This window comes from Mustela nivalis (genome assembly GCF_964662115.1).
Source record: "Mustela nivalis genome assembly, chromosome: 18".
NCBI lineage: Eukaryota > Metazoa > Chordata > Mammalia > Carnivora > Mustelidae > Mustela > Mustela nivalis.
Window position 1 is genome coordinate 49,326,755 of NC_139037.1, and position 17,906 is coordinate 49,344,660.

Here is a 17,906-nt window from a genome sequence, read left to right on the forward strand (position 1 = left end):
GAGGCTGATGAGCTGCTCACCAGGCAGCAGAGAGCATGCCAGAGCCCAGTGGCTGAGGGGTCCTGGGGGTGTTTGAGGAGGGAAGGGCCAGAGTGCAGGGGGCAGGGGGAGGGGATGAGGTGGGGTAGGGACCAAACCTCTCAAGGCCTTAAACGTGAGGCGCTGGGGCTAAGGTGGCCTTGGGGAGCCAGGGAAGGAGACTGGGTGTTCAAAGCTCTCTCTGGACTACAGAACTAGCCAGCAGGGGAAGAGGAAGCCTGAGAAAGAAACCAGAAAAGGTAGGGACTGGGACCTGGGCTGAAGGGCAGGTTGCTGGACCCCCTGGTGGCCGCCTAGAGAAGGGAAACAGTTGACAATGCCTGGGAAGAGGAGGCTGTTTATGGTCTGGGTGGCGTCTCACAGTGGGCAGGGCACCCGAGTGTGCCCCCACCCACCCCGCTCCTGGCCAGTCCCCTCACTCAGGAGACTCCACGGGGTTGAGGGAAGACCAGAGGCGGAACAGGTCTGGAGCCTTTGCCAGGGGTCATCTTCTGTGGGTGGGAGTAGTCTGCAGAGTCCGTTCTCCCACGGGGCTGCCTCGAAACTTCGAGCAGAGCCGCTGGGTGTGGTCAGATAACCTCTGTTTCCAGGTCGCCTTCCACCTTCTTCTTTTGCTTCTCCATTACCGCCTCCAGCTCTGATACTTCCTCTTTGTCCTGGAGGGCGGGGTGGAAAGCAGAAGCCTGGCCTCAGAGCCCTGGGCGCCCACCCAGGCCCCGGCCAGGGACAGCAACGGCTCACCTCCAGCAGCGCGCGCTGCACGGTGACCTGGCTGTACACACGGGCTCCCTCCTCTGGGCTCACGGCCCGCAGCTCCTCCTTCTGCAGCGTGAAGAGCTGCGCGCCTGTCAGCACGCCCAGTGCCTCCACGGTCCTGAGCAGAGCCGAGGAGAGGAGGAGCGGTCAGCCCCCGTCCATCCCCGCTTCAGCCCCTCAGCCCCCCAATCACGTCCCTGCTGCCTAGCAGCTGTCCAATCACAACGGCGTTCTTGCGCCAGCTTCCCTCCCCCGCCCCGTGCTGCGGTGGCAGCGTTCGCCCGGCTTTCCACGGAGGCCCGAGCTCCCTGGCCACACCCATGCAAACCTGGGCCAGTAGGGCACCCAGACACACCCCATCTCAGGGTCCCCAGCTGGCGGCAGGCACTCACTGGGCGCTAAATCCCTTGGTCTGCAGCCAGGCGCGGACCTCCGCGGTGTCGGAGTGCGGGCTGAGCTGGGGCTCCAGGGCTCGGGGACCTGGGGCTGCGCGGCTGGGGCCTGAGCGGCCCTGGGCCAGGCGTGCCTGCAGCTCCTCGTTGACACACAGCATCTGGGAGAATCTCTCTGCAGGCAGAAAACCGGGAGGGAGTGTGGATTCAGGATGAAGGGTCCCGGGGCCTGAGGGGAACAGATCTCCACCATCCTCAGGATGGGTTGGGAGTCTGGTTCCTCTTTTTGAGCCTTGGCTCCCTGCACCCGAAAGCGAGGACAAGGATGGATTCCTGGAAGGGGTGCCCCCACCACTCACCCTTCTCTCTGGGGTCCAGGTTGAGGTTATCACAACTGTCCCAATGGGGCCGAGACAAGGTAGGAGCTGAGGCCGGCGCTGGTGCATGATGGGGAGTGCTAGCCGCCTAGAGAGGGGGGTCAGAGCACTGAGTCCCAGCCCCTCCACCTTCCAGAGGTCAATTTCTGAGCACCCACCCCCCCAGTGCCCTTAGCACCTGATCCTCACATCCCTCCTTCCCTTAAGCCCTAGGAGTCTGCCCTGGCTCACCAGGCTGCTGGAAGGGCTGTGGCTGCAACTTCCCCGGGGTCGCAGGTGGGGTGTCAGGATATTATAGGGCACGTATCCTTCCTGCCCTTGCTGGTCCCGAACCTTCCACCACTTGCGCCTGTCATCCAGGACCTGAGGGAGGTAGGAGAGGAGGGCTCAGAGCCTGGGTCTGCAGCTAGGGCTGGGCCCCTGCAGTCCCTGGGGCCTACACCCCCTCACCTCCAGCACATCCTGCTGCTTGACCGACAGCTCACTGCTGTTGCGGGCCTGGAAGTCGTAATTACACAGCACCCACTTCCCGTCCGGCTCCGGCTGCGGCTCAGCCTCTGGCTCTGGGTCTTGATGACTGTGGAGCAGGAGAGTTGGGGATAAGGAGGTAGCCGGTCCCGCTGCTTGGGCAGTAGGGTACTGGTGTGAGCTGGGGTTAGAGCCAAGCAGGGGTAGGGCAGGGGCCAGGTTAATACTGTTAATAAAGACTTGAAATGAGAACGACATCTCGAATGCATTTTGCTCCTTCTGTACCTGGATCCCAGCTTGAAAGCACATGATAGGAGTACTAACATCACCTCCATCCGACAGATGAGAACAGTAAGGCTCAGAGAAAATCACTTGCTCCCCAGCTGCTGTTTATTGAGCACCTCCTGTGTACTGGGTTCCAGCTTAGGAGGACCCATAGTTACAACACAGTGGTTACCTGTTTGTTGACTTCCAGCACAAACTCGGTGCCAGCCCTGGTCAAAGACTTCACGTGTATTGGCTAATCTGGTTTTTGACCCAGCCCCTGCTATAACCCTGACCTTGGACTCCCCTCTCCACTCCCACACTTTCCTCCTCCACTCCCGACCCTATTATTTTCTATTTTACAGATGAGGAAGTGGAAGAACGAGAGAAAGAGGCACGATAGTGACAAGTCACAGAGCAAGAAAGAGGCACTGGCCAGACTGAGGGAGACCCAGGCAGGCTGGCCCCAGAGTCCGTGTCCTGAGTACTTCTGGCCACATGGTGCGGGCCACTGGGGGTGAGCCTGAGCTACCAGGGCAGCTCTGACCGGCTTGCCTATAGTACCTCCTAGATTTCTAACTCCTCCAAGAAGGGATTATTATTCTCGGTTTCTCTGAACTGGAAACTCAGAGAAGGGAAGTCAAAAGCTGGGGATGTGGGGCATCTGGGTGGCTCAGTCAGCTAAGTGTCTGTTCAGCTTAGGTCATGGTCCCAGGGTCCTCGGATCCAGATCCGCATGGGGCTCCCTGCTGAGCAAGGAGCCCGATTCTCCCTCTCCCTATCACTCTTCCTGCTTGTGCGGTCTCTGTCAAATAAATAAATAAAATCTTAAAAAAAAAAAAAAAAGCTGGGGGTGTCAAGCCCAAGATTCAGAAGCACAGGGAATGGGTGAAGTTCTGCGAGACCAGGCAGCCGGCGGGGGCGGGACATGATGTTGGCTCTGATCCCCCAGGAAGAGGGACCCCAGCCCGGATCAGGCCTACCTGTGCAAAGGAGAGGGGGGGTCTTCAGGGCCGGCGCCCCCTTTGGGGCTGGCAGCTCCCAGCGCGCTGTCCTTGCTGAGACCCTGCCAGGCCCCCGCCAGACCCCCCTTCCACTCTTGCAGCTCCGCTGCTTGGTCGTCGTCTCATCCCACGAAGCTTCCCTCGCATCCATCCTCAACTTGCTCAAGGGCCCTAGAGTCCTGGCTTCTCCATGCCCCTTCTGTGCCCCCACTGCTTTTTGGAGTCAGGGACTCAGACCCCCAGCTCTTTCCTTTCCCAGAGATTTGGAGTCCAGCTCTCAGATCTTAATTTCCCCCACCTTCTAACCTCTGCCTGACACCCTGTAGGAATGGAGACAACTGCTTTCCACAGGCCTTGGGAAAGTGTGGGTCTGGCCTCCCCGTGGCTGCCTCTTTCAGGGGCCCAGAAATACTACCACTTCCTAACTTCCCCAGAAACGTGCCCCACGACTCTTGAAGGCCCAGGTCTTCTCTGATCTCCAAGGTCCCATGCACCAGACTTGAGCTCTTCTTCAAAACTCAAATGCCCAAACCCCCAGTCTCTTCCCTCTGACACCTGGGGTGCTCTTCTTAGAGGCCCAGACAGGGAGCTTCCCTGGCCCTGGGAAACCAAACTGCCATCTCCCAGCCTCTCAGACTTGACCCACTCCCAGCCCCCTCCTCCCTCAGACCCTGCAAACTGGGCCTCCTCCCTTGGACCCCTTAGTCTGGGCCCTGCCCCCTCCCTCCCTTCTCCCCCCTCTCCCAGCCCTGGCCCTCCCTCCTCACCACCTCACCCACCTGTGACAAGCCAGAGAGACGGAAGGAAAGACAAAAAAGGAGTGGAGTTAGTGCCTGGAACCCCCAGGATGCACCCCTCCTTGACCCCACCTGTTTCTCCTTGGGGGGAGTGGGACACTCACCCATTGACAGCGACCTGGGGCACACTTTGCTGCAGGAGAGAGGAGAGGAGAGTGGCAGCTCAGGCAGGGCCAGACTAAGGCACCCAGCCCCACTGCGCCCCTGGGGGAGTGCGTGGCTCTCCAGGGAGCCTTACCTGCTGGCGCTGCCGCTCATGCTGCAGCTGTTTCTCCACAGGGTCCTCCCAGGCTCGGCCCTGCGGGTCGGTGGCTGGGGGCTCCCAGCCACTGGAGAACTCAGGGCTGTATGGGGATCCCTCCTCTGGGGGCAGCTCCAACCTGCGGCCATGGGGCTGAGGGCTCAGGGACCTAGTCTGGGCCCGAGCCCTATGATTAACCTCAGGTTTTCCCCAGCCTGCACCCCGGGCGTAAGCGCCGCTCCTCCAACCTCGCGGCCCCACACTTGAGCTTCAACCAACCCCCGGCCCCCGCATCGACTGTGCTAGTAAATACACCGATTTCGCTCAAATGCTGCGGGGGGCCTCTGAATCTCCCCGATTCTGCACCTATCCCACCCCCTCCCCTCAGTCCAGTTCTGCTCTCACCCCTCCCCCCGCAGACTCGCTGCCTCCCAGCGCAGACGGCACCCCTTTCTCAAATCTACAGGTCCCACAACTCTCCGCGGAGGCCCGCCTTTCCTGTTGCGATTGGAGCTGGGGTTCAAGCTGCGACCCCTGCCCCTCAGGAATGTCTGCCCCTCCCACCCCGTGGGCTCCCGCCATTTGTCCCAGCTTCTGCAGCAGCTTCTGTCTTGCCAGCCGAGCCCCGCGAGCCCCGCGGCAACCCTTCCCCGCCTCCCAGCCCCCCACCCCCGCCTCACCCCGGGCGGGTCCACGAGTCCCCAAGCGATGTCCAGAGCGCATTCTCACGTGGGGTGAGGTGGTCCCGCAGCAGTGCCACCGCCTCGGACGTCAGGTGCGGCCGCCGCACTTCACTTGCGAATCGGGGGCCACCCGATGTGTCCACAACCTGCCCGGGGTGCAGGAGTGAGCGACCCACTCCACCCCCACCCCCACCCCCACCCAAAGTCGCGCCCCTTCTTTCCACTGCAGGGAGCCCGCAGGGCCGCGGCTCTCACCAGTTGCAGCGGCCCGAACAGGAAGTGCAGCAGCTCTGGGGACGAGGGGTTGGCGATGTTGCCGCGCAACCGGGCCTGCGGGACGGGAGGTGCCAGGTTAGCGCTCGCGCCCGTGGGTTCGCCATACCCCTGCCCTGCGACGGCCGGGGTAAACGCGTTCTCACCAGCAGGCTGAAGGCGTACTTGATTTTCTGAAGCACGTCGGTGTACTCGGCCTCGGAGGGGGGCTTGGCCCGAAGTGTCAGGAGACCCTCTGTGGGGAGGGGAGGCAGGTGCGGGGACAAAGAGACAGCACCCTCAGAGATCCCCAGGCAAGGGGAGTCACCCCTGGCCAGGGGGTGTGTGGGGAGACCCTAGGGCGAGGGAAGAGGTTTGGGAGTGACTGGAGGCTCAGGATCCCGCTTGGGAGCGCCTCTCACCCCCAGCCTCCCGGCGCCGGGTCCTGCGGCCGCGCTCTCGGTGCTCCAACACACGGGCTGCCTCCGCAGACTTCTGCAGCCTCGACACAAAACTCTCCACGTCGTCGAACACATGGTTCAGGATGTCCTGGGGGAGAGAGCTGGGGACTCAGGGATGTGGAGTCCTGGCCGCTCATCAAACCAAAGCTCTCAGGTCCAGAGCCTGGACACCCTCCCGGGCCAGGTCACGCCCTCTGCTGCCAGGCCCTGTCCCCATATTCCAGTCGCCGTCGGCCACTCCCCGAGGAGTCTGACACGCCCACCGCCCCCCAGCAAAGCCCCACTCCTAGGAGCTGGGACTCACTCCCCACAGCGGGTCCCGCCTCCAGGCCCAGGCCCACCCCACTCACCACGTCCCGCTCCGCCTGCAGACTGGCCAGCTCCGGACCGCGGGGGCCCAGATCCGGGGAGGCCGGGTCAGGGCTGCCCGCGGTCCCGGCCGGGCCGGGCCTCTGCGACTCTTCTGCTTCGGGGATGGGTTCCGCCTGGGAGTGCCCCCGGCCGGCGCTCACCGTGCTAATGACCGCTCGGACCGATGGGCGGCGCTGCAGGGGAGGGGTCTCGGCCACTGGCGAGGGGCGGCGCTGCAGCTCCTCTTGCGTGGCCCTGCGGAGGGACAAGGGGAAGCAGCCTGGGTCCGTTGGGGGGATAGGGCAGCGGACGAAGTTGGGCCTAAAACTGAGACACTGTGGTCAGCTGAGCCAAACCTGGGACAGGGAGAAATCGGAGGTAAGGGGAAGGGGAACGCCCCTCTGGAGGGAAACTGAAGCCCGAGGGAGGAGAAACCGAGGACCAAAATTAGAATAAGTCGTTTTGGAGAGCGGGTACACTTGTCTGGATGCTACGGGGGAACTCGAACCAGGCTTTGACTCCAAAACTCGTGCTGTGCCAGGCTACGGGGATCTGCTCATTTGTCGGAGGGAGACCAAGGCGGGGGGGAGGGGGAGACCGGGGAGGGGGGAGGGGAGAAGAGAACGAAGGGGGGAGGCCAAGGGGGGGCAGAGGGGGGAGACAGCGGAGGTGGGGGGAGACGCGGGAGGGGAAGACCGAGGCGGGGGGAGGGGGGAGACCGAGGCGGCGGTGGGGGAGTGGGGAGACCGTGGCGGTGGTGGGGGAGGGGGGAGGAGGAGGAGGAGGAGGAAGGGAGAAAACCGAGGCGGGGGTTGGGGAAGCTGGCCTCCCAGAGATCCTACCGTCCTCCTCTTCTCCCCCAGCTTCCAGCCCAGCACCCTCACCTGAGCGCCGCCGGCCTGCGCTCCCCGCGGCCCGACCGGTAGTCGTGCAGAGCCCCCTGGATGTCCTCGCGGATCAGCTCCGCCTGCCAATGGTGCTGTCAGGCCAGGTCCCCACCCCGCCTACCGCGTACCGCGTACCCCGGCATCGGCCCCGAGGATGGGATCCCTGGCTGGGCGCCAGACCCCCTCCAGTCAGCTGTCCCACGCGGCGCCCCACACACGCCCACGCCCTGAACACTAGCCCGCACTGCACCTCTGCCTCGGCCCTAGGCCTCTCGTCAGGCCCAGAGGCCGGTCCCGGTGTTGCCTCGCCCCTAGACCATACCCGCCTCCAGGTCCCGCCGCTCCCTGACCCTCTCCCCCACGTGCTGTCGTGCTCTGTCCCGGATGCTCGGTTCCATTTCGTCACGTTCTATCGCGAACCGGTCCAGCTGTCCTCAAAACCCCCTCCCTCCCAGAACTTTCCAGGCCCCGCCCCCTCAACTGGCCCCGCCCCAGTCCCCACCCCACCTGCGCACCAGCCCGGCTCTCGGAACCCACAGGGTCCCTGCCCTGTCCCAGTGGCCTGGCTCCTCCCGACCTGGCGGGCTCACCCCGAGACGCAGGCCCTGGAAGAAGTGCACGTCGGGGTGTGTGCGCTCGGGCTCCTGGCACACGAGCAGCAGCAGCGAGCGGCTCCGGCCGGGCGGCAGCACCGCGTCGCAGCGCACGATGGCACCCAGCGGGTACAACTCCAGCTCCTCCTGCGGGCCGGGACACGGCGGGCAAACTGAGGCCCAGAGCTGCGGGGACTCAATGGGGACAGCAGTGCCCGCGGGTACGGAGACACTGCCCAGGCAGCCGCCCGTGGTTGGGGGTTCCGGACGGTGGCCCCGCTGTGCTGGGGGTTTCCAGATAGCGCCCCAGTTTAATAGAGGAACTAAGGATGCTTGAAAAAGGAGCGGAGATCTCTCCCAAAGTTCCCGGAGAAAGGATATGCAAGGGACAGGATTCACACTCAGAAGTTCCTGGGGTCAAGTCTCTGGGCCGCCCCCCACTCCCGCCAGCCGCTTCTGCTACACACGTGTCCCCTGGCACCTTGGAGATGGGGTCAAGCAGTGTGACATGGTCCGGAGACACACGCAGCAGCATCTCTTGGGCCCAGATGCGGCCCTGGCTGTCCATGACGGCTAGCTTCCGCGAGGCGTCCTCCACGGTGTGCACGCCATCCTCCTCACCCAGGCAGAACGTCACCAGGTGCTGGCACGTCGTGGAGAAAGCAGGGAGTCCCAGGGGGACGCCGGGGTGGGGGGCTCATATCAGCCTTCCCACCGGAGACTAAACACCATTCCTGAAAGCCTTCCCGATCTTGGGCTCCACCAATGGGGCCCCTCCCAGGGCCCTGAGTTTTGCTTCCATCTGAGCCACCAGTACCTGAGTCCAGCTTCCCCGAACACTGGAGGCTCCTTGAAGGCACTGGTTCTGTCCAGTCCCCTCTAAGCTCCTCTGCCTCCGTTAGAGCACCGGGCACACTTGGTCTGAGTCGTCCTCACACAGGTGTACCTAATGTTTGTCCCCATGGCCTGACTGTCCAGCACAGACTCAAGTGGAAGGGACTTCCTCTGACAAACGCCCACTTCTGAGGCGGGGGGCAGGAACAGCCCATCTTGCAAATGAGCAAACTCAGTTTCCCGGCTTCCTTCTGCTTTCAACACTGTCATCTTCCCAGGCCTGCCTGCCTTTCCTCCCACAAGCCTCCCTGGGGCAACGCAGACCCCAAACTCACATTGACTAGATACTGGGAAACGTCAGCCATAACCACAGTGGAGTACCGCTTCCTCTGCTCTGTGGGGGAGAGGAGAATGAACCCAGAAAACTCAGTGCCTCCTCCCTCAGACCCAGCAGTCCAGGCCCCCAGCCCCTCCTCCCTCAGACCTGCTTTCAGCCTGGGGGTTTCTTGTTCCCAAACTCACCATAGATTGACTTGGCACTTGGTTTGGGGGCAGCTTCTGGGCTGGTTAAGGAAAAAAAGAGTGAGAGGGGCCATGGGAATTGCGAGAGCATGGGGGTTTTGAATGCCAAGCAGAGCAGCAAAGACTTCACTGTGAAGGCAGTGGGCAACCTTGGAGTGTTCTGAGCAGGGGAGGGCAGGGCCAGAGCTGGCCGTTCACACAAGTAAGGCAGTGTGGTAGCAGGTGGTGGTGGAGAGAATGGTCTCAGCTGTCGCAAAGAACTGGCTTGGGCTCCCCTGTCCAGACTGCTTTGCCATAAGACCCTGGACAGGAGACCTAATCTCTCCTGCCTCAGTTTCCCTTTCTGTGAGATAGGGGTTAGTAATCTGTTAGCCGCCGTCTGGTAGAGCACTTGGTGGACACATGGAAAGTTGAGAGAGTTCAAAGCCTCAATAACTTAACTTTCAGTGCCATGGTACAAAGGGTAGCAAACAGCGGGTGCTCAATAAAAGGGGGGGGCGTTTACAACAGCATTAACATTTGGGGTAGACAGATACTTATCTTCCCCTCCTATTCCCATGGGCCTGGCTCTTCCCAGCCGAATACTTCTCTGTCTCCTGCTCTGGCCTGCCCTTCTAGGTCACCTTCTCCAAGAAGAATTCCACAGATATGACAGAGATTCAGAGCTCGGGTGGGATCAGGGATGAGGGACAGAAAACACACACTTTCAGTCAAACCTCTGCTCCCTATCCTGCTCCTACCAGTCAGTTCTCTGCACAATTTGATTACCTCTGTGCTGGAGAACTCACTACCTTATATCTCCCATACAGCTATTCCCATGGTCCTCTCTTTGTTCTTTTCGCTGTTCACTCCAGAAGACTTGAACTTTATTAGAAACAGCCCAGGGGCTCCTGGGTGGTTAAGCGTTGGACTTTTGGTTTTGGCACCAGTCATGATCTCAGGGTTATGAGATCGAGCCCCACATGGGGCTCCCCGCTCAGTGTGGAGTCTGCTGAAGACACTCTCTCTTCTGCCCCTTCCCCCATGCTATTTCTCTCTGAAATTAATAAGTCTTTTAAATTTTTGGGGGGGTTAAGATTTTATTTGTTTATTTGACAGAGAGAGAGAGATCACAAGTAGGCAGAGAAGCAGGCAGAGAGAGAAGGGGAAGCAGGCTCCCTGCTGAGCAGAGAACCTGATGCGGGCTGATCCCAGGACCCTGAGGTCATGACCTGAGCCGAATGCAGAGGCTTAACCCACTGAGCCACCCAGGTGCCCCATGAAATTAATAAGTCTTTAAAAAAAAAAATGAAAACAACAACGCCCAGATTTGTCTGCAAAGCATCAATATTTAACAACAAGCTAACCACGGCAACAGTGGCTCTCAGGAGCGGAGCACCTGCTCTTGGTCAGAGTCTGCTAATCTTGTACCTTCATTATCCTGTCGAGCTCTGTTTCCCAGAGGAGCTCAGACTCAGACTCAGGCTCCGTGGCCAGGGTCCCCCCCTGCTGAGTGTTAGTTGGGCAGGGAAGAGGGAGTACAGGCTTCCTTCTCAGTGTCCATACCGGGAATGCTGCGAATGCCCCCTGGGGGTGCGGGGAAGAGGGTGGCAGAAGGGGCTGGGTAGCCCAGGGGTGGGACCACTTACCCTGTGGAGGTGCTCATGGTGAGAATGGGAAGCTCCTGCCACCTAGAGGTGCCCTGGGAACCAGCAGAGACTGAGGGCCTGACCTGGCCAACTGTACCAAGGATTTTTTCCCCCAGGCCCTCCTCCCTCAGACATAGGAGTCCAGAACCCCCAGTTTCCCCTCCCTCAGACCTGGGAGTCCAGAACCCCCAGTCCCTCCTCCCTCAGACCTGGGAGTCTAGAACCGCCATCCCCTCCTCCCTCAGACCCAGGAGTCCAGGCCCCCAGCCCTTCCTCCTCCACACTTTGTACTCTGCCCCTCAAATCTCTCAGGGATCCATGCATTTGGCTCCCTAATCTATGTGTATCCCATTTTGCTTCCTCTTTCCAGGGATCCTGTCTCTAGCCTAATCTCAGGGGCCCAGGAGTTCCAGCTCAGAACTTCTGGGCCCTAAGAACCAAAGCGTCTTGTCTCCAAGTCCCTTCAGAGAGCCATTTAGCCAGTTCCTCAGCCACTGTGACCTCAAACTGTCCGATCCATCTCCCGGCCCTCACCTCCTCAGGACTCATGGGTTTAGGTCTGCCAGCCTTCCTGGTATGTGGATCCAGGTGTCCTAGCCCCCTGCTCCTGCTCCCCAGGAGTCCCGACCTCCAGCCCCTCCTGGCGGGGGCCCCCTCCTCACCTGCCACCGGAGAGGCCCTGCTCTCTGCTGTTCCAGGGTTCCAAATGCCTGCCCCGTCCTTCCTGCTCCCCGCCGGGCCCGCCCGCCTCCGCATACCAGCGCACTCACGGGGCACAGCCCCACCGCCCTGGCCCCTGGGCGGGGCTGGCACAGACACCCGGGTTGGGGTGGGGTGGGGGGGACTGGAGCGGCCTGCGGGGAGCCAGGAGCTGTGACGGTCTCTGTCATAACACTAGCTCAAGGACAGCAAGCTGTTGGGCATCACGCTCGGCCAGAGACGCAGAAGCTCTGTCTCAGAAAGCCTCTTCCACTTGCCCTTATACCTCTGGGAGGTCAGATGTTTGAGTCGCACCTGTTTGCAGTTCAAGAGGGGGTTGTCAGTGTGGGAGGGTGGCATTTGAACCCGGGGCTGCCTTTCTGTCTCCGGGACCGGTGCCTGTCCCGGCCCGGTGCGCACCTCCTGTCCATGGTTCCTGCCTCTTCTTCTGGAAACTAGCCCCCCACCCAGGAACCCCTCTAATTATGGCAACTAATACTCAGCACCCCACCTGGCTCCAAGTACTTCTCAAACACTGACGAGCTCTTCAGGCTTGAAATCTGCTTTCCAGAACTTCCTCGTTGCCACGGTCCTTGCCGACCACGTTATCCATGCTATTTCTTCCCCAAATCTCGTGAGGTGAGGTTGGGGGTTTCCACTTCACAGATGAAGAAACTGAGTCCCGCATGGGCCTGAGGTTACACTTGCAGGGAGTGGGTGAGAACAGAGCTGGGAGAGCAGGACGGGCGGGCATGACCCCTTTTAGCCTTTCACTTTATCAAGGATCCCCACCTCGGGATCAATCCTGGTGTCCTCCAGACTCACACCTGAATTTGGAGAGCCTCCCAGCTGGCCCCTGCTCCCTTCCTCGCCTCGGTCTCCTGTCATTGCAGGGAGCCCGAAGAAACCTAGCTCAGCTCACACCACTCCCTGCTCCTGTTCCCTTAGGGGCTCCCCATTTCTCTGCAAGGCCTGACCTCCTCTGGGCCTCCATCCCTCCCTTCCAGCACACTGCGTCCTTGCTGCTCCTTGAACACTGAGAGCCCGGCCCTGCCTCAGGGCCTTTGCACTTGCTGTGCCCTCTGCGTGTACTGCTTATTCCCCCGTACCCTCCTGTTCCTCGTGGTCTCTCCCTGCTCCCTAATTAATTTTTTGCCAAATCGTTCCCCACCTTTTAACATATTGTGTTACCTGATCATTTCGGTTATTTTATGTTTCCCCTGTTAGAATGTAAGCTTCAGGGAAAAAAAAAGAACGTAAGCTTCAGGAGGACAGACTCCTCTGTGTTCGGCCCTGCGCTCTATTTGCCACACACCGTAAGGGCTGAAGAGACATCTGCGTTTGCATGCATTGTGCTCCACTGTTTGCTTTGGTGCGTTGAGCCCACGGGCTCTGCAGAGTGAGGCCTGAAACCAGAGAAAGCACCCCTTTGTCCCGGGCTGGTGGGGATGAAAGAACAGAGGTAACGAGAGACCATCCTATGGGGCGGGGTGATGGCAGGGAGCCCAGGTGGGTGTGGGTTCAGGTCCTGACTTAATCCCTATGCAGGAGTGCTTCCATCTTCTGAGCACACTGTGTGTGTGTGTGTGTGTACGCGTATGTACGTCTCATCCTCACAACATCCTGTGAAACGGGTTTCATTAGCCCCCTTTTACATGTGAGGAAGAGACACACACACATTGAGGAATTTGTCACAATCACACGGCTCGTCCATGGTGGGGAAGCTTGAACCCAGGCCATGCAACTCTGACCCTGCGTCCTGCGGCCACCTTGTGACTCTGCCCTTTCTAGCTGTGTGACCCTAGGTAAATCGCTTAACCTCTCTGTGCCCCAGGCCCCCAACTGGAACGTGGGATGGCAACATTAGGAGGATTAAATGAGGTCACGGACAGCTCTCGGCGCCGTCCCAGCCAAAGAGGAGATGCTAGGTTGAGTATTCGCCATGGCAGAGATAGTGGCCTTTCTTTCTGGATCTGCTGTGATAGGATGCAAAGGGCCCTGCGGAAGCCCAGAGGAGGCCGTTAAGAGGTCAGGGCAGGCTTCCTGGAGGAGGAGGGGCAGCCGGAGCTGAACCTGAAGGACGAGTTTGGCAGCTGGAGGTGGCCGGGAGGTTGAGGGAGGAGTGTCGAAGGCCTTGGAACTGCCTGAGCCCAGGAGGGGAGGGCCGGCTGGCCCATGTGGGTGTGCTCTCCCGGGAGCTGCAGGGAGAGGCCCAGAGTCCTGCTCCACTGTCTGCTACAGCTGTCATTCTGGCTTCCTGTCACGTTCATGCCACAAGTACTTTCTGCACGTGGCCCTGCCTGGGTTGGGGTCTGCAGAAAGGAGCAGACCCCTTAACTCTGACAGGCAGCTAGGGCTGGGATGGGTGCCCACTGGCACAGAAGACAGAGGCTCAAAGTGCAGAGGCCACTAACCCAAGGTCACCGTAGCCCTGGGCTAGGGAACAAAATGCAGAGCTGACCAGAGACCAGGCCCTTTCTTCATGTGCAAACGGAGAAAACTATCCTCAAATAGGCATTCCATGGGAGTCAGGGGCCAGGACTCCCAGGTCTGAGGGAGGAGGGGGCTGGGGTCTAGACTCCTGGGTCTGAGGGAGGAGAGGCTGGGGGTCTGGACTCCTGGGTCTGAGAGAGGAGGGGACTGGGGGTCTAGAATTCTGGGTTTGAGGGAAGAGGGGCTGGGGCCTGGAATCCTGGGTCTGAGGGAGGAGGGGACTGGGAGATTTTGGACTCCTGGGTCTGAGGGAGGAAGGTTCTGGGAGCCTGGACTCCTGGGTCTGAGGGAGGAGGAGCTGGGGGTCAGGACTCCTGGGTCTGAGGGAGAAGGGCAGGTCAGAGACAGGTGACCCAGTCCCTGCCTCCAGGTGCTCTGAAGGCTGAAGCAGCAGGTGAGACGGTGAGACCGAAACCAGAGCCTCCACCCTAGTTCGGGGCCCAGGGCTCCTTCCTCCTTCTGTGGCCACAAAGGCGGCCCTCCCTTTCTTCACAAACCATAGCGAGTGGCTCCCAGATACCAGTGGAGCTCCTAGCCCAGCACAGTCTGACTCAGTGAGTCCGGGGCAGAGGCAGTGAACCCCGGTCTTAGAGACTCACCACGGGAACAGCCACCTGAGATCCCTTTCCAACCCCTTGTCTGCCCACAGTCAGTGCCTTTCATTAAGTGAGCTCTAGGACTCTGTGGGTGTGTTTGTTTCTGTCCCTAAACTGGGATAGCTTTGTCACTGGGGACTGGATTGCTTATTATCTGGGTTGGGGGCACCGAGGCAGCACACAGAATTCCCCACAGGGGCTTGATCCGCTGAGATCCCCTGGGGTCATGTCTAAAACCACCCCATCTCTTTCTTCTTCCTCCTCTCCCAACACACATGCCTGTCCCCACTCCCCAGCCATCGGGTTTGCTGATGAACTGCTAGGATGGAACCCCGGGGGTGGGCGGGCATAGTCACAAGAAATAGGTATGGCAGGTTTTGGGCAAATATAAATAAGGTGGGGCTGGGTCTCCGAGAGATGTGTGTATTAACATGTGTGTCAATGAACTTAATCATTCAATGAATGGTTCCTGAGACCCAATCTGTGCCCCGCTCTTTGCGCTCAAGAAGAGTCTAACTGGATGTCCAGTTAAGTGGTGACTGGACAGGGTTCTGAAGGATGAATAGGAGTTTCCCAAGGACAATGTGGCAAGGGATGACACTAAGCTTGAGAGTGGCAATATGCAAAGTCCCAAAGTCATGCAGTAGCAAAGACTTACGAACCTACTTTGTGCCAAGCATTTCTGAGTGCTGGATGGACGAAAGCCCTGCCCCGTGTTATTGTCACCTTCGTGGGTGTGGTGGGAGACAGAAGGTAAACAGGGAGGCACATACATGAGGAAGACATTTGGATTGTGGTAAGTGCCATGGAGGACCTAGAACACAGGTGAAGAGATGGAGTGACTGGGGGCAGGCAGGTGTGGTCGCTTTGGGGGGGGGTGCAGTCAGGGCGGGCCTCCATGAGGAGGTGGCATCTGAGCTTTGACCTGGATTTCGAGAATGAGTCAGGAATGCAGAGAAGGTTCCAGGCAGAGGGAATACCTTGGGGAGGCTTGCAGGTGAAGTCTGTCAGGGTGTGTTTGGCCAGAGCACAGGAGACCCGGACACTTGGCTACCAGGACGATTAAGATGACAAATATGAAATAGCGCCAACAAGAGGTGGCCAAAGTCCAACGCGGATGGGGTCGTCCCAGGCGGCGCAGACTCGGGCTGCCCTCAATGGGCGGTGGTGGCGTCTGCTCAGGCAGTGCAGCAGCCCAGAGGAAGGGTGAGGTGCTTCCCCAAGATCCTGGAATGGGCCCGCCCCAGAGGGTGGGTCTGGGAAGCTGCCGGGGCTGGTGGGGGAGGAGAGTGGGGGAGAGAGGCTGGCGGCTGGGCTGTTTATTCTCTGGGAGGGATGTCGGGTGGGTCAGTCTCCTGAAACTGGGGAAGCCTGGCCCCTAGGCTGGCAGGAGTGGGCTGAGCCCCAGGGTGGGGGGGAGGGGCAGCGACTGGAAGGGGCTCCAGCGGACTTGGGTTTAGGTTCTGGGTTGGAGCAGGTGACTCAGTTTATTCGGAGCTCTTCCTCTAAAACAAGCATAAATCCTAGTACCTGCTGTAGGGCCAGCAGGAGATGAGGTGTGGGAAGGCAGGAACAGTGCTTAGAATGGCTCTAGGCGCAGCCTCCATGGAAAATAGCCAGAGCAATGGACCAAGAGCTCCATGACCCAGCAACGGGCAGGAACAAGGGATAGCTCTGCACACAGCTCTGCCTTCCAGGGCTCCCAGGTCCCAGCTTCCAGGGATGTCCGCTTATCAGACATCCATGCATCCATCCAACCAATGTTTATTAAGTATCTACTCTACACCAGACACTGTTCTGGGGACCAGGGAACTCAGCCCCAAACCTGCCCTTGTGGAGTTTATATTCTGGTGGAAAAGAAATTAAAAAAGTAAACTGTTTAGAACATCCAATGGCAACAGTGCCACGGAGGGTCCAAAAGGTGTTTTAGGGGTTTCTGCTGAAAAGCCATAATGTGGTTGGGATGATACTGAGTGAAGAAGACCTGGAGGGAGTTAGGTGGGGGATACCTGGGGAAGGATCTCCAGGCAGGGGCAACAGCCAGTGCAAAGGTCCTGTGGTGGGATCTTGTCTGGGATATTCACAGCAAGGCCAGCATATCTGCTGCACAGTGGCTGAGGGCAGAGGGGTGGAACATGAAATCAGAGAGATTATGAGAGCAGATCGTGGGTTCCCAGGGTCACTATAAGCATCAGAGAGAATGAGAAGTGTCTAGAAGTATTTTGGTCAAGTTTTTTTTTTAATTGACATAAAATTAATCTTAGAGTGAATAATGCAGTAACATTTACTACGTTTTCATTGTTGTGCCACCACCCACCTGCGTCTAGTTCTGAAGCACTTTATCAGCCCACAACAAAGCCCCAAATCTATTAGCAGCTACTCCCCATTCCTCCCTCCCTGAACCCCTGGAAAACATTAATTTGCTCTTTGTACCTGCAGATTGGCCAATCTGGACATTTCATATACGTACAACCATACACTACATGATCTCACAGAAACTCATGAGGTGCATATATGTATTGTTCAAGTGCTGGAATAATTTCAGACTTACAGAAAAGCTGCAAAATAATACATAGAACTCCCTATACTACACCCAGAATCCCCAGAGCTTAACAATGAACATAAACACTTGCTTATCATTTCTATCTCCCTGTCTCTTTCTCTCTCGCACACATTTTTTCCCTGAACAATTTAAGAGTCACTCCCAGACCTAATATCCTTATACCCCTAAAATTTTTATTTTTAAGAAATATTTTATTTATCTATTTGTCGGGGGGGAGCACACAAGCAGGGGCAGCGGCAGAGTGAGAGAGAGAAGCCGACTCTCCACTGAGCAGGGAGACAGATGATGCAGGACTCGATCCAGGTCCCTGAGGTCACAACCCGAGCCAAAGGCAGACACTTAACTGACTGAGCCACCCAGGCGCCCCACCCCTGAAGACTTTAAATGTATTTCCTAAAAGAACAGATAGATGGAGATTGAGACAGAATGATTTGGGGCCATAAGCCCCTGATAGGGAAAGCAGAGGGTTTTGTGGGAAAGGTCTCTCAGCACCTGGGACAGCACCAAGGCTTATCAAGAATTCACCAACACTGACAATGATAAAGAGGTGCATAGCCTACCTGGAGAGTTTCTAAACACCGTGGGTGTGCTTGGGAATCAAGTGGGAGGTCCTCAGAGAGGAAAGAATTTGCACGCATTGTTTCCTGTGTAATAACTACATTAGCAGCCAGCAAGTTCTGGCACTTAATCTGTGTTAGGTCCTTCTTGTGAATGACTTTATATCAACCTTCCAGATTCTATGAGCTGGTAAACTACGGCCCATTGCTCCTTTTTGTAAATAAAGTTTTATTAGAACACATCCACTCTCATTTGTGTGCATCTGTCTCTGGCGGCTTTCCTGCTCTAATGGCAGGATAGTTGCAGTAGGGACCGTATGGTCGTCAAGGGCGAAATTATTTACTATCCTGTCCTTTGCAGAAAACCCCCTTGAGGTAGATGATAGAAGGGGAAAAAGGCTCAGAGAGGAAGGGCTTTACTCAAAATCGAGAGAACCAGCATCTGAACA

General features: G+C 58.5%; 1 protein-coding gene and 1 long non-coding RNA gene across 2 annotated transcripts; one reads left to right on the forward strand and one right to left on the reverse strand.

The window, feature by feature from the left end:
• Nucleotides 1-356: 356 nt before the first annotated feature.
• Nucleotides 357-11,454, reverse strand: EPS8L1 (EPS8 signaling adaptor L1). Its single transcript, XM_082709814.1, has 20 exons — nt 11,212-11,454; nt 10,550-10,602; nt 8,922-8,962; nt 8,735-8,793; nt 8,047-8,208; nt 7,563-7,712; nt 6,970-7,052; nt 6,085-6,340; nt 5,696-5,822; nt 5,441-5,529; nt 5,277-5,351; nt 5,019-5,167; nt 4,336-4,477; nt 4,202-4,230; nt 2,015-2,141; nt 1,796-1,927; nt 1,547-1,652; nt 1,188-1,362; nt 781-913; nt 357-695 (listed from the first exon to the last, which is right to left on the reverse strand). The coding sequence occupies exons 1-20, from the start codon at nt 11,437-11,439 to the stop codon at nt 609-611; spliced, it is 2,403 nt and encodes an 800-aa protein (XP_082565940.1). The 5' UTR covers nt 11,440-11,454; the 3' UTR covers nt 357-608.
• LOC309852708 lies at nt 6,326-9,985 on the forward strand. Its single transcript, XR_014305342.1, has 2 exons — nt 6,326-6,463; nt 6,949-9,985. It is a non-coding gene; the product is annotated as an uncharacterized lncRNA (long non-coding RNA).
• Nucleotides 11,455-17,906: the final 6,452 nt, after the last annotated feature.